Here is a 13,308-nt window from a genome sequence, read left to right as displayed (position 1 = left end):
AATAGTCAAAGTGCAATTCATCTTGGGAAGAATTCAACTTTTTATTCTAGGTCCAAACACATTGATGTGAGATATCATTAGATACGTATGCTTTGAATGATAAATTATTGGAATTGGCTAAGATTCATACAGATAATAATGATGTTGATATGATGATTAATGTCATATCAAAGTGGAAGTTTGAAACCTGTTGTGAGATCGTCGGTTTGACGATTCTCTTCACATAGTTGTGAGGGGGAGATTTGTTGGGTTTGGGCTCCCTTCTTATGTGGAGAAAGACCCAATTGGGCAAAATCCACTTGTCTCACTTAATATAATGGATATGTTCAGATGTGGTAAGTGTGTGCAATCAGTTTAGGCAGAATGAGGCAATAGAAAAGTGAAAGAGAAGTTGAAAGAACTCAACTCGCACGAATTCATAGCAGCTGTGGAGATTTGCGAGTGACTTCATGCGCTGTTGGATCGGGCTGAAATTTGGACAGCAGGTTCACAACGTCTATTAATTCATTCTGAACGGTTGGATCAGTAAGAAGCCATCCGAAGTGATAGAAAACGAGCCAAAACAGTAGCTATTTTTCTGTTTTTTTTTTTGCAACTTTTTGTTCTTATTTTCAAGTTTGTTGCTTTGTTGTATGTTGTATTATTGAGCATGTTTTGTGCTATATTTTGGAGACACTCTTGTATTTCTATTTTGATCATAGTGAAGCTTGATTGACTGGTTTGTGCCCATAGTTTTTACTTCTCACATTGGGAAGGTTTTTCACGTTAAAATTATAATGTTCCTTATGTGTTCTTAGTTACTGCATTATTTATTATTGTTCTTCATATATTCTAGCACGTTGAGGAAATTATTATCCACTTTAGATACTCTGTTAGTCTTTTCCTTGCTATTGTGTTGAATTTCCCAATAACACTAACAATAGTAATAGGAATGGCGTTGGATTCGCGGTTACCCCTCCCAACAAGTGTCGCTCTCAGGAACCGAACACTAACATTTTGGTCATATTGAGGATCTAGCAGGGCCTTACGCCTATATGTATGGAATTGCTAATAATTTTTTTGTAAAAAAATAAAAGAAAAGAGAGGTGATATTATGGATTCAAGTGGACTTATCCTGGAACCTCACAAGCATAGGGAAAGTGGCAAGCAACATAGGATACCAATCAGGTATTGTGCATAAGAAAAAGATTAGCTATACAAGTTGAGATGCAGATCATAAATCTTTGCCAAAATATGTATGGACTTTTAAATGAGGAAGGAATTTTAAAGGACCAAAAGGTAGTGTATGAGTGGCAAACAGGAAACATGCTAAAACAAAATGGAAGATCAGACAGGTTAACACAGCTAACCAATCTGAATCTGTTCATGCAAATGAAAATAAAGAAATTAGCAAATCAAGTAAGCATAGAAGATTATAAGCAAAAAGGAGGCAAGGAAAACTGGTCAAAGTAACCAAAATACACCTCATAAAGATTAGAACCAAGCCATAGAACATTATCTAATAGACAAAGGCAAGTTGGTAGCTCAGAATGGCAAGGAGTCACCAAGAAATGGGTTAAGTGCTGTCAAAACAAGATCTAATCATGATCCATACAATGTAACTGGACGTGGCTAGTTTATTAGTGTGGAATATCAGAGGCCTAAATAGTCATCTGAAAAAGGGAGAAGTATTTTACATCTGTAACCAGAATAAATTAGTGATAGTATGTCACTATGTCTTATTGAAACCAAACTCAGTGAAAAATCCAGGAAGCAAATTCAAATTATGTACTAGTCTAGCTAGGTTAGCTTTTCTAATTTTGCAAACAATAGTAAATCAGATGTAGTTTTAGTGCGATCTACCTAAATAATTTGACTTTTGATGAATTTTGTGCACTGTCAAGTTCAGCGGCAAAGCCTAAATATTAATGTTTTGGTACATTTGTTTATAGTCTGCATACATTATCTAACAGACAACCTCTTTGGCAAAATCTGGTGCAAATCAAAAGTTCTTAATCCTTGGCTACTTATTGGAGAATTTAATACCATACTTGAACCTGATAATAAAACTGGAGGAAATCAAGTAACTCAAGCAGAGATGAAAGATTTTAGAAAATGTGTTGATCAATGTCAACTGAAAGGACATAGCATGTAGAGGTTTAAAATACACTTGGTCCAACAACCAAGAATATTTTTTTTCATAATTGGGCTCTATGCAATGAATAATGGACCTTAAAAAAGAATAACTTTGAAGTTACATTTATGCCGCATGGTGTGTCTGGTCATAACTTTAAACAACCAAACTGTGAAGAATAGGAAATATTTCAGATTTATTAACATATGGAATGTGTAAAAGGAGATCATTCCAATTGTACCTGATGCTTAGCAAAACAGCAGAATCAACGGAACAAAATGTTCTCTGTAATTGAGGATAATTATCAGAAAAGCAAACTCGGGTTTGGGTGACTACAATGAAGGAGGATTTTCAGAAGTTTTATGAGGCAACTGGTTCAAAAACAAATTTGGGAAATCTTAAGTTTCAATAGCATGAGTTAGTAGTAGTGTGAAGGACCATTTGAGGCAGATAACAGGGTTCAGCCGTAGGGAATTTCATTTTAGATACCTCGGCGCATAGTTACATGATTCCCTCATTTAGTCTATACATTGCAAGCCGAATTCCGCGTACCATGTATTGGTTGTCATAAAGGAAATATTGTAATAATAGTGTAAAAACTAACGAACTATATAAAACTGGTACTGTGTACTATGTACTATGTAACTATATAACTATACCTCTAGATACCCTTATCACCATCAAATAGAAAGAAATTAATTCAGTCTCTCATAACAACATCACAAGAATTAAAATGTAGGCAAACAATATACCTCTCATATGCAAGTAGTTGCCAACTAGTAAATATTGTTCTCATGTCAATGCACTTACTAGGCCGACATTTTTATGTTACCTCATTCAATCATAAAGAAGGTGGAAATAATTTGCATACAATATCTTTGGGGGGAAATGATAGTGGCCACTATCATGCACTTGTGGCTTGGGACTCAGCCTGTCAAAGGAAATCAACAGGAGGATTAGGTATGAGGAAGAGTGGTGTTTGGAATAAGCCATCACTTGGAAAATATTGCTGGGATTTGGCTAATAAAAAGTGATATATTGTAAGAAGTTAAAACTAAAAACAACATCCAAGATAAGCTCTGGTTTATTTCGAAAATTGAATTTAAATCATTTCCACCCATCAGGAGCTACTAATTATAATATGAAAATATCTCGGCAAATGCTGAAAATCAAGAGATATATATGGTTCAAATTTGAAGTCAGAACAGTTAATGAGTTATAATTCTATATGTCAAGCAATCATTCATCAATTTACAAATCAGTTTTAAAACCCAAAAACAATCATGCTTAATATCCGCAGTCATACAATGATCAAAAAAGAGAAATTCACAGGACAAGAGCAAAAAGATAGGTTTCAGGCCCTGATTTCTGTTATATCATAGAAAGAGTCACGACAATGACAAACGTATAACAATTGAATTATAATAAATCTAAAACTGAGAGGTGAATCTCAAATTCACAATAACATTCATTAACTCATCCAATCCAATCACATTTATAAAGTAATGAAATCAGAGCATGTTAATGACATTATACCAACCATAACCTCAGACCCTTTGCTTTAGACTACTTCACCTAGCTTTCTACATTCTGTATTCAGATCAAAATATGCAACTAACTAATGCAAGTTCAAATAAAAGCATAGATCATGATAGTAGCCAGTATATGCACTAACTAAATTCAAAATCAACGGAATTGAGCTTCAATTTTCTCAGGAAAAACTCAGAACTAGTAAATTGCAGCGTAAGTCTAAATAACAATAAAAGAGAATAAAAACTATCCTCATACCAAGTTATCTCGCCACTAAAATTGTGAAACATATACTTTGAAGAGTAAACTTGAAAACCAAATACACAAATTCCTAATTGGTTACTAGGAAACATCATTAACACTGTTACAGTTCCTAACCAAAGAATTCTATAAATTTGAAGAAAAATTAGAACTATATTGGAGGGTCGGCCAAGCGGACCAACCCTTTAGGTTCCATAAATTATGTCAGCCATATGTCTAGATGGCCATACAGCACTCACCACAAGGATGAGCGTGGCATATTTAGCCAACTGACCCTTTTTAATTTTTCATACTACCTCTCTTCAACGTTTTATATAAGCTGCATACAATGCTTCTACTGTGTTTCGCGATGTGGGATCTGACACCAAGGCAAAAACCACTACGTACAAAACAAGCTTTATCAATTCAACTTTGCCTTCATTTTTCAAAGGGAATTTAATCTATTTCCGATCATTTTAAGAAATGGTTACAGTTCCATGGAGATTTTTTACAGAAATATTTCACAATTCAACACTTTAAACCCATTTGAATTGACTTTATCCCATTGCAAAATAAGGGCAATAGTATCAAGAATGCTGTAGATAAGAATGCATGTAAGTTTCTGAAACTGAGTAATTAAGTATCCAATATTCTCAGATACCCTTGACATTCTTTATTTATATTTTTAAATAATGTGATATCACAGGTCTTTCAATAATTCATGTAACAAGAAACATCACAAAAGAAAAGGACCAAACTTAAGATTTGTACAATACTGCAGAAGCTGTTATAACCAAAACTGCATAGGCACTTAGTTGTTTTGAGAATATATCAGTTTAGCAATAGATTGAAGATGCTTTGAGTATATATCACTCACTCATATATGGTGGTTTATGGTTACTTGGACTGAGTAGTGTTTTGATGGGAGAGTGATTGAAGTTAAGATACTATACTTAAATGTTAAACAAAAAAAATTGTTTTGAGAAGCTTAGAATATATTTTGGCATTGAGAAAGTAAGTAATTAATACCCGACCATTATAAAAAAAAGTACTCAGTATATCAATAAAATAATAAACTTAATTTCTGAACACTCTTGTATTCTTTTTTGTATATTAATAAAAGTCGAGAATAACAAAACTCTAAATAAATAAGCTAAACATGTATATATTCTATCACCACCGAAGTACATGACTACATACTACATACTATTTGTTCCAACTTGAGGCACTCACTATTGAACAATTTGTTGAGTGAGCCAAGGAAGTCCATTAGCAAGAGTTTTTGTGGTTATCAGTTCCAATTTATTTGCATTTTTAGTGTTTCTATTCTGTCTCCCACCTCTATGAATGTTAGTGTCATAGTATACTCTTTCATTAGTGTCTAAATCTCTTGGAGTATTTTTGTTACACAATAATCACACATATTAAAGAGGGATTAAATCTTTTTGTCTGCATCAATGATATCCACCAAAGATTAATCAGTTTCGAGGTATAGAGATCAATGAAGTGAGTTTTGTCTCTACTAAAAAGTCTTTTTCATACCTGACAAAAATGGAACCTCTGACATTATACTCGAATTATTGGATCATCTATCAAATATGTTGGACCTTGTTATTAGATTTGATTAAATCAATTGGAGGAAAATCACACACACACCAAATATGTACACACACGTATGTGAGCATGGTCATGTATGGATGTCTGGAAACCTTTTTCCTTTATATTGATGTATTTTCTTAATGCGTAATGGAGTATTTTCTTAATTCTTTAAACCCAACTGAACTGATTTCATGCCATGGCAAAATAATTACAACATTGACAAGCAATGTAGTGGATAAGAATGCATGTACTTGTCTGAAACTAAGTAATCAGTAGCCTATTTCAGATGATCCTTAGCATTCTTTGTTTATATTTTCAAAGTAGTATAACCCACCTTTCAAGAATTCAAGAATTCATGTAAGTGTGTAACACATAGAATCATGATATTCTCCGCTACTTCCAATGTGAAGTCCATAGTTAATCTAGTGTTACCGGTCTTTCAATAATTCATATAACACATAGCTTGAGCTTGAATGTAATAAGAGTCCTTGTATTTTCTGTTACTTCCGATGTGAATCCAATCCTCCCGATTTATCCAAGCATTCCTACCTAAATCATGTCTTCCAAGATTTTGTGAAGGTAATATCAGCTATGTTAAGATTCATAAGATAATCTAAGGACTTGTTTGAGAGTTGAGTTTTAAAAGGAAATAAAAGTGAAAAAAAGACTTCAAAACTTATAAGTGCATTTCATAGCTCTAAAATCTTTCATTTTTATTTATTCCTTTTCAAAATCCAACTCGTAAACAAATCCTAACAAAACATACATACATGGACAAGTGCAATGCAATGAATACAGAGATCTAACTCCGATATATATCCACTGATCACCATGGCAGTTTGATAACACTTGCAAAGGATTTTCTCACTTTTTTAACATCTTAGTTAATATATGACATGAAGGATTATTGTCATCCCAAACTTCTTCATGCACAACAATCTGCTTTTCTAATCAGCAAATGATCAATTGATCTAAAGTAACTTTCACTGGGTCCAAAATTGAGGAACTTTTATTCGAACTATATGCCTAGAATTTCAACGTTGAAGGTCCACGACTTATTTTTAGTGTGCTATCTAACATGGCTTATCTCAACTTATTCTAAGTATCACATATCTAATCTAACATGTAACATTTTAATTCAAACTGTGAAATTGCTTTGCAGACCGTAAAGGTTATGGTCGTGTAATGGAATGTAACGAATAAGCAAGAAAAACATGCTTAGGGCCACGGCTTATTCTTTAACAGTGATGCTATCAAATGTAAAATAACAGCTAAGTTATCAACAATAAGATGAACATCAAAGATATCAACATTAAGATGAGGATGTATGTAATTTTAAGTTTTTAATTTAAAAAAAAAAACAAAATGTAACTGCCTATTCTTCTAAATTCTAATTATACTGATATTTGTGATATACATGAATAGATTTCCGATTCCTCATTATGTGTCAATCTTTCATTCTTGTGTGTCAATCTTTCATTCATAGACCAATAAGGTATTGATCTAATAGTGTAAAGCCCCACTTGATCTCCAAAGTCAAATGTTCGATTCCAGGAAGCGACATTTGTTGGGAGGAGCAACCACGAACCCCGAAAGAGATTAGTTATTTACCAAAAAGGTGAGGGAATACCCTTGATAGTACCAAAAAAATCTTTCATCCATAGACAAAGCATCATATTTACGTCGTGTAAAAGACATAATATTGAACTTGATGCACACAAAATAATCATTAATTTTTGTTTAATATCTATTCTTAGCACAAGTACAATAGAGTTGCATGAGAAAGGTTCTGCAATCTGCATATCCATAATCAAATTTTGTGCCAAGTGCCAACTGAAGAAAAACAATAATCTAAAGAGGTTTAAGCAGCTATTCCAAAATGATGCAACATAACAAGTACATATTTGCTCTAATTTCTAATTTGTCTTTGCTTTTGGGGTCTTCTTCCTTAGTTGTCTTCTTGGAATTGAGTTTTTCATCCCTATAAAGAATAGCAATGCACCGGAAAGTGCTACATTCTGGCATAAAAATGAACAAAATATATTAAGTTCTCAGATAAAACCATCAGCCAGAAACACAGAAAACAATAGAAGTTTGAACAAACCTGAATGAAATCATTCAGCAGTAGATTATATTTCGGGCTGTTAGGTCTATAGTTATAGAAATCATACAGAAGTGGAGTAGTAATCGCCAGATGAAGAAGCTACAAAAAGAGGAAAATTTCAATCTGGATTATGATATTTTAAGACCAAAGCAAAGATCAGAACTTGAAGAGTTAAGAATGACAATTTTTTTTCATGGCAGAGCTAAGAGAGCATGCCCTTACCAGAAGAACAGATCCAAACCTGCTGCTGAAAACAAATAGAATACCTCCAACCCCCTTTAGAAAAATGATAGTGGCAATGAATTGCCGAACCTGTATTAAACATTTCAATCAGAACGACAATTACATGAAAAAACCCATTCTGAAAAAATGACAGTACAAGAAAAGATGACCTTACATTAATATCTGGTATCCCAACCCCCAATTTGGATGACAAGTTCTTCCTCACAAGAGTGAGCTTGGGCTTCAATTCCTTTGCAATGGATCCACCAGTGCCATCAAATTCATTAAACCTATCAACAAAAATTCTATATAAATAAAAAAGTACTAAATGCTGAATTGATAGCATGAAAAGCATACTAAAAATTACTTTAGCAACTCAACATTTTATTGGCTAAAATCTTGTCAAACAAGGTATTTGGCATATACACTTAAGCAGTTTGATACACATAAAACTAATGATACATCACTAAACAAGTTACAAAATAAAGTAATGAAAGGGTATAACTGGTTGCAAAAATGACATTTCAAGTATCAAGTCTTCAATTCAATCTAACATATCAGAGCAAATGCCATTGGAAAACAAGCTCACTCTATCACTTGTATATTCTTGATTATGCACATTGAAGAAATAAACCACTTATCAAAATGGACCCCTCAAACCAAGGTACTTGGTTCGAGTAGCAAGGAGCTCAATTTCCTTAAATAAGGTCTCGGATTTGACATTTGTGAAAAGAAAAATAGGCATTCACATAGTTTTGCCTCTTAAGTGGGTCTTCAAATTCAGCTGGAATTAATCAAGATCCAAAGTAACTTTTAAATAATGAGAGTATCAGACAAAAAATGTTATGACCGAGGAGCTCAATAGCCGAGGACATCTTCAAACACTAGAAAAACCATAATAAGTGGACAAGACAAAACATCTTAACCTAAATCATTGTTAAAGACGTTATCTTCATGGGCACATTCACTTATATGATAAAAAACTACTCATTCATTGGAACTTATCTCAATGCACTTGATTCCTAAAATAAAAAAATATGGTACTCAAATTATTAATCCTAGGAGTAATATTATGTAACTTCATTTATTTTTGGGCATTAGCCACATAAATTCGACAAAAAAGGGGAACCTCAAATCACATTATCTTCAATGAAAAACATGAGTTTGCATCTCTATCTATACGTGTCACTAAATTGAAGAAAAAATCGAAATAAGAGAAATCGAAAATACAATGAAAAAAGGAGCATCTTTTGCAATAGTAAGAATGTTATAGAAGAAAAAAATGGAAGATCTAAAGAAAAGAGGAGTCACATTTGCCATGCGGAGAGGATGAAAAGAGAAGCAAAAAGCACACGACCCAGAAAGGAGAAGAAACTCATTTTCTCTCACTGTTCTCGCGAGAGAAAGAAAAGGGAGAGAGAGCGGCACTGACCAATTTGCTTCTGCTTTGGTTTTGGTGTTTGATTCGTCAATTAATTACAAACCAAATATTAAAAGAGAGAGAGAAAAAATGTATACAAGTCATATATTATTCATTATTCAAAATTAATTTTTATTCACAACTCAGAGTTTAAAATTTGTGGCATTGGTAATATAAAGTTTATTACACTATCAACTTATAATTCATCATTAATTTGAATTATTTTTATTTGAAAGTTGATAATAATTAATAAGTCAATAATAAATAATTTACTAATAATATAAGAAGCATTTGTACTATTAGTAGTGTACATATTAAATCATTGTAATACAAATAAATAAATCATAAATGATTCACCTATTATAGGTAAATCTTTGACCCATAGTATATATATATATATATATAAAAATGTAGTCTACTTAGTTTAAAAGTAAGTTTTTTAACTTACCGGTATCCCTGGGCATTGTTCACAGAAGTTAAAAAAGTTATATAATAGTAAAAAGAATATTGTTTTAATATTTTGAAAATAATTGTATTCATATTTCTAAGATTGAGCACAATTTTTTTGTTTGATCCGATTTGTTATTTGAAAATTTTAAAAAATCATTAAATAGTTCTTACAAAATTTATTTAGGGGGCTATTTGATAACTACTTTCCGGTAATGAAGTTGGATTAAAGAAAAATAATCCAAACATGGCTTTCAAATTTTTAAATGCATAAAAAAAAATTTAAATTAAATCAATACATTATTCCACCATATCAATCGATCCTCTTTTGATTGACAGGAGTTCGAGTCTACTTATGTGTTGCCATTATCTACTATCCACTATCAATTTGAGGCATGAAGAAGGCTATTGTGGATTTCATATGTCACCGAGTAAAAAGAATGAGTTTAAAATCTATGCACTGACAGTGTAAAATCAGTATATCATCCATTATTGATTTGTATTACTTTTGTTTAAGAGTCAACAGTAATTAACAAGTCAATGGTGGTTAACAAATCAATTGTGGATGATTTACTAACAGTGTAAAAAACGGGTAGACATCTCCTGTCACACATATTGTGTCACTCCATGTCTCATGGACATGTGATAAAAAATATATTTAAGTTAAATTTTAATTATTAAATATTTTTCTGACCAATCATAAGTTCATGGTACATGGAGTGGCATAAAGTATGAGATAACAGATGTACGTATTAACAAGAATCAGAGACGATGTGTGTACTGCTTTACCTACTATGCACTATTTGTTTGAGGCCATGAAAAAGGCTGTCGTTGACTTCAGATGTCGCCAAGTGAAGAAACACACTTTTTAAGAGTTGGAACTTACAATATGTCCAACAATTTAAGAAGCTAAACCAATTCTTGTGGACGAACGTTGCTAGAAGTGAGTTTTAAAGCAAATAATTGGATAAAAAATATTGATATTTTGACTGAATAACCTCATGATTATTATTTCGTTGATTGAAAAAGTGACTAAACATTTCTCTATATATACAAAGAAAAAAAGAGGGTGGTTAGTTACTTGAGAAACAAGCAATTAACCCCCAACTATTCTAGAAGCCAAATTGGCTCATAACAACCTATAACAAACTTCTTCTAAGAAACATCTAGAAGCAAAACCAAAGATGCTCAGGCCATAAAAAACTGATGCGCCATGGCCAAGGACCTATCGGTCATGACTAGTGTGCCCATGCTAGAACTAGTAAGCCCAGGTTGGATGTGCTATGCCCAGGCAGCCTCGGTGCACCCTGACCGGGAGAATTCGGTCAGGCTTGATGCATCATGCCCTTGGCGCCTCAGTCGAAATTTATACACCAAGGCCTGTGTGCTACGGTTAAAGCGTTATGCAGTGCCTCAAGCTGATGCGTCGATGGCGATGCACTGTTTTGCATGGGTTCCTTATTCCATCGGTCACGAGCCATAATTCCTAGGTCAAGGTTGATTTTCCCTCAGTCATGTGGTGGTGTTGTTTAGTGAATTTTGAGTTTGACTCGGTCAATCTTTACTTTGGCTCGATCAAGTTGCATGGAAGCTTTATCTTGATTAGGTTCAATCATTGACAGTTTTAATAAAAAAGTCATTAACAAAAAATATGAGGATTCTTAACGAGAATTAGTGGACATTTTTAAGAAATGAAAAATAAGAAATTTGAATTGGGAAATATTATATTCAATATTGTTGAAGTTTAAAAGCTACAGATTTGATTATAAAGTTTCTAACTTTATATACATTCTGTTAATAATACTTGTAGTAAAATACTACAAATATTTAAAAAAATTGTAATAACCAAAAAAAATTTGTTTTGAGGTCAAATGTGAAATATCCAAACATTTATAGACACATATCAAACTTAAAATGACACAACATTTGGTCTCAATACATTAATGAAGCCAAATATAAAACATACAATACTCGTGACAAAAAGAAAATGATACATGGCATATTGAGCAAAACAATTTCATCTTAAAATAACATTTATTATTTTTATGAGAGATGAAGTATGTATATAAAATAGATACAAAATATTAATCGGAGGTAACTAATGAACATTCATTTCTTCTTATGGTTTGGTTACATCTAAATTTTGCAGGAGAAAGTTACAAAAGAATATAAAAAAACTACCCCATCGACCATTCAAAACAAAAGTAGTGCATGTTCACACAAAACCAGTAAAAAATAAAATCATCATTTATTCTCAAATAAAAACAAAACTGAATCAAACCCTTAATTTTTTGGGTCATTTTAAATTAGTTTCTTAAAGGTGAGATCAATTTCGGATTCAGTCATAAAACCAACAACATATCTTACTTTTATTCTGTTATTTATACTCTAAAGTTAGACATTTAATTGAAATTGTATTTCCTGTATACATGAGATTCTGTATTTATCTGATTATAATATATATGCATCGGGAATATAAAGATTTATATATTCATTACATATCGCTTATAAAAAATTATATTGTTTATCATTTGAATTACTTTTTTTCGAAAGTTAATAATATTAAATATGAACAACAGATGATGTAATGATAATGTATAAATTTTATATATTGTATACATTTTTTTTCTATTTATTTTTTCATTCATTTCGTTTTGATGGACGATCTTAGATGGATTAACCATTTAATTTTTATTTAATTATTTAAAATATAATTCAATATAACAATTATAACTACTATTTTTATTTTAGATAGGGAAGAAAAAATAAAAAACCCAAGCGATTAATACCAAACTTCCAAGTAATTGTTCAGATCTTATTTGATACTTTAATTCAGATCTACTTTCAAATTGACTGATTTTTTAATTCAAAATCGATAACCCTATCACCACATTCCTAAATAAATAAAGGTGAAGAATAATAAGTCATATTGTGTAGAGGAAACATAATATGTTATTTCCAGACTGTCATATTTTAGAGAATTATAATATTTTTTATTATATGTACTTTATGTTATAATTTTTGTATTTATTATCATTAACGTGTCGTTCGACACTTCATACTTATCGACCCATATTCTTATTTTTTTAATATGTATCATTTTTTTGTTATTTTCTTTAAAGAAAAATGATTTAATATAAAAAATATTACATAAAAACTTAATAGAGACCAAAGATGTAAGAAAATTAATTAAATATAGAATTGAAGAAGAAAATATAAAAATAAAAAATACATAGAAGAATAATGATGTATTGTGAAAAAGAATATAATTAATATTTAGAAGTTTATGATTATTATAGATAATATGGATATGTAATCATCATTACGTCTTAAAAAAAACATTCATTGATATAATAATTATATATAAATATTTATAATGACAGTATAAATATTTTACACTATTTTATACTAGGAAATGGTTAACTTAACCCATAAGAAGTATTGGAATTAGTTTTGTATTTTTTTTAACTAATTAGACGTGTAAAACCCAACTATATCATCATGTATCATACTTAGTTAAAATTAAATGTTGAATTCTCAAATGATATTTATTAGCTGAGATAAACACATCAAAAGATTAAGTGATAAATACTTAATTATATCAAAAAAAATTCCAATTCGTTCATAATTGGG

At 31.4% G+C, this 13,308-nt stretch overlaps 1 protein-coding gene and 1 long non-coding RNA gene across 2 annotated transcripts; one reads left to right on the top strand and one right to left on the bottom strand.

Moving 5' to 3' along the window:
- On the top strand, positions 325–4,611 carry LOC109360116. The gene is made up of 3 exons (XR_002109111.1): positions 325–335; positions 1,561–1,564; positions 4,094–4,611. It is a non-coding gene; the product is annotated as an uncharacterized LOC109360116 (long non-coding RNA).
- Positions 7,185–9,259, bottom strand: LOC109359402. Its single transcript, XM_019604048.1, has 5 exons — positions 9,120–9,259; positions 7,984–8,098; positions 7,809–7,898; positions 7,587–7,685; positions 7,185–7,500 (listed from the first exon to the last, which is right to left on the bottom strand). The coding sequence occupies exons 1-5, from the start codon at positions 9,185–9,187 to the stop codon at positions 7,399–7,401; spliced, it is 474 nt and encodes a 157-aa protein (XP_019459593.1). The 5' UTR covers positions 9,188–9,259; the 3' UTR covers positions 7,185–7,398.

Source organism: Lupinus angustifolius, chromosome LG11, assembly GCF_001865875.1.
Source record: "Lupinus angustifolius cultivar Tanjil chromosome LG11, LupAngTanjil_v1.0, whole genome shotgun sequence".
In the NCBI taxonomy this organism is placed as follows: Eukaryota; Viridiplantae; Streptophyta; class Magnoliopsida; order Fabales; family Fabaceae; genus Lupinus; species Lupinus angustifolius.
Note: the sequence above shows the minus strand (reverse complement) of the source record. Positions and strands in the feature narration are given on the sequence as shown.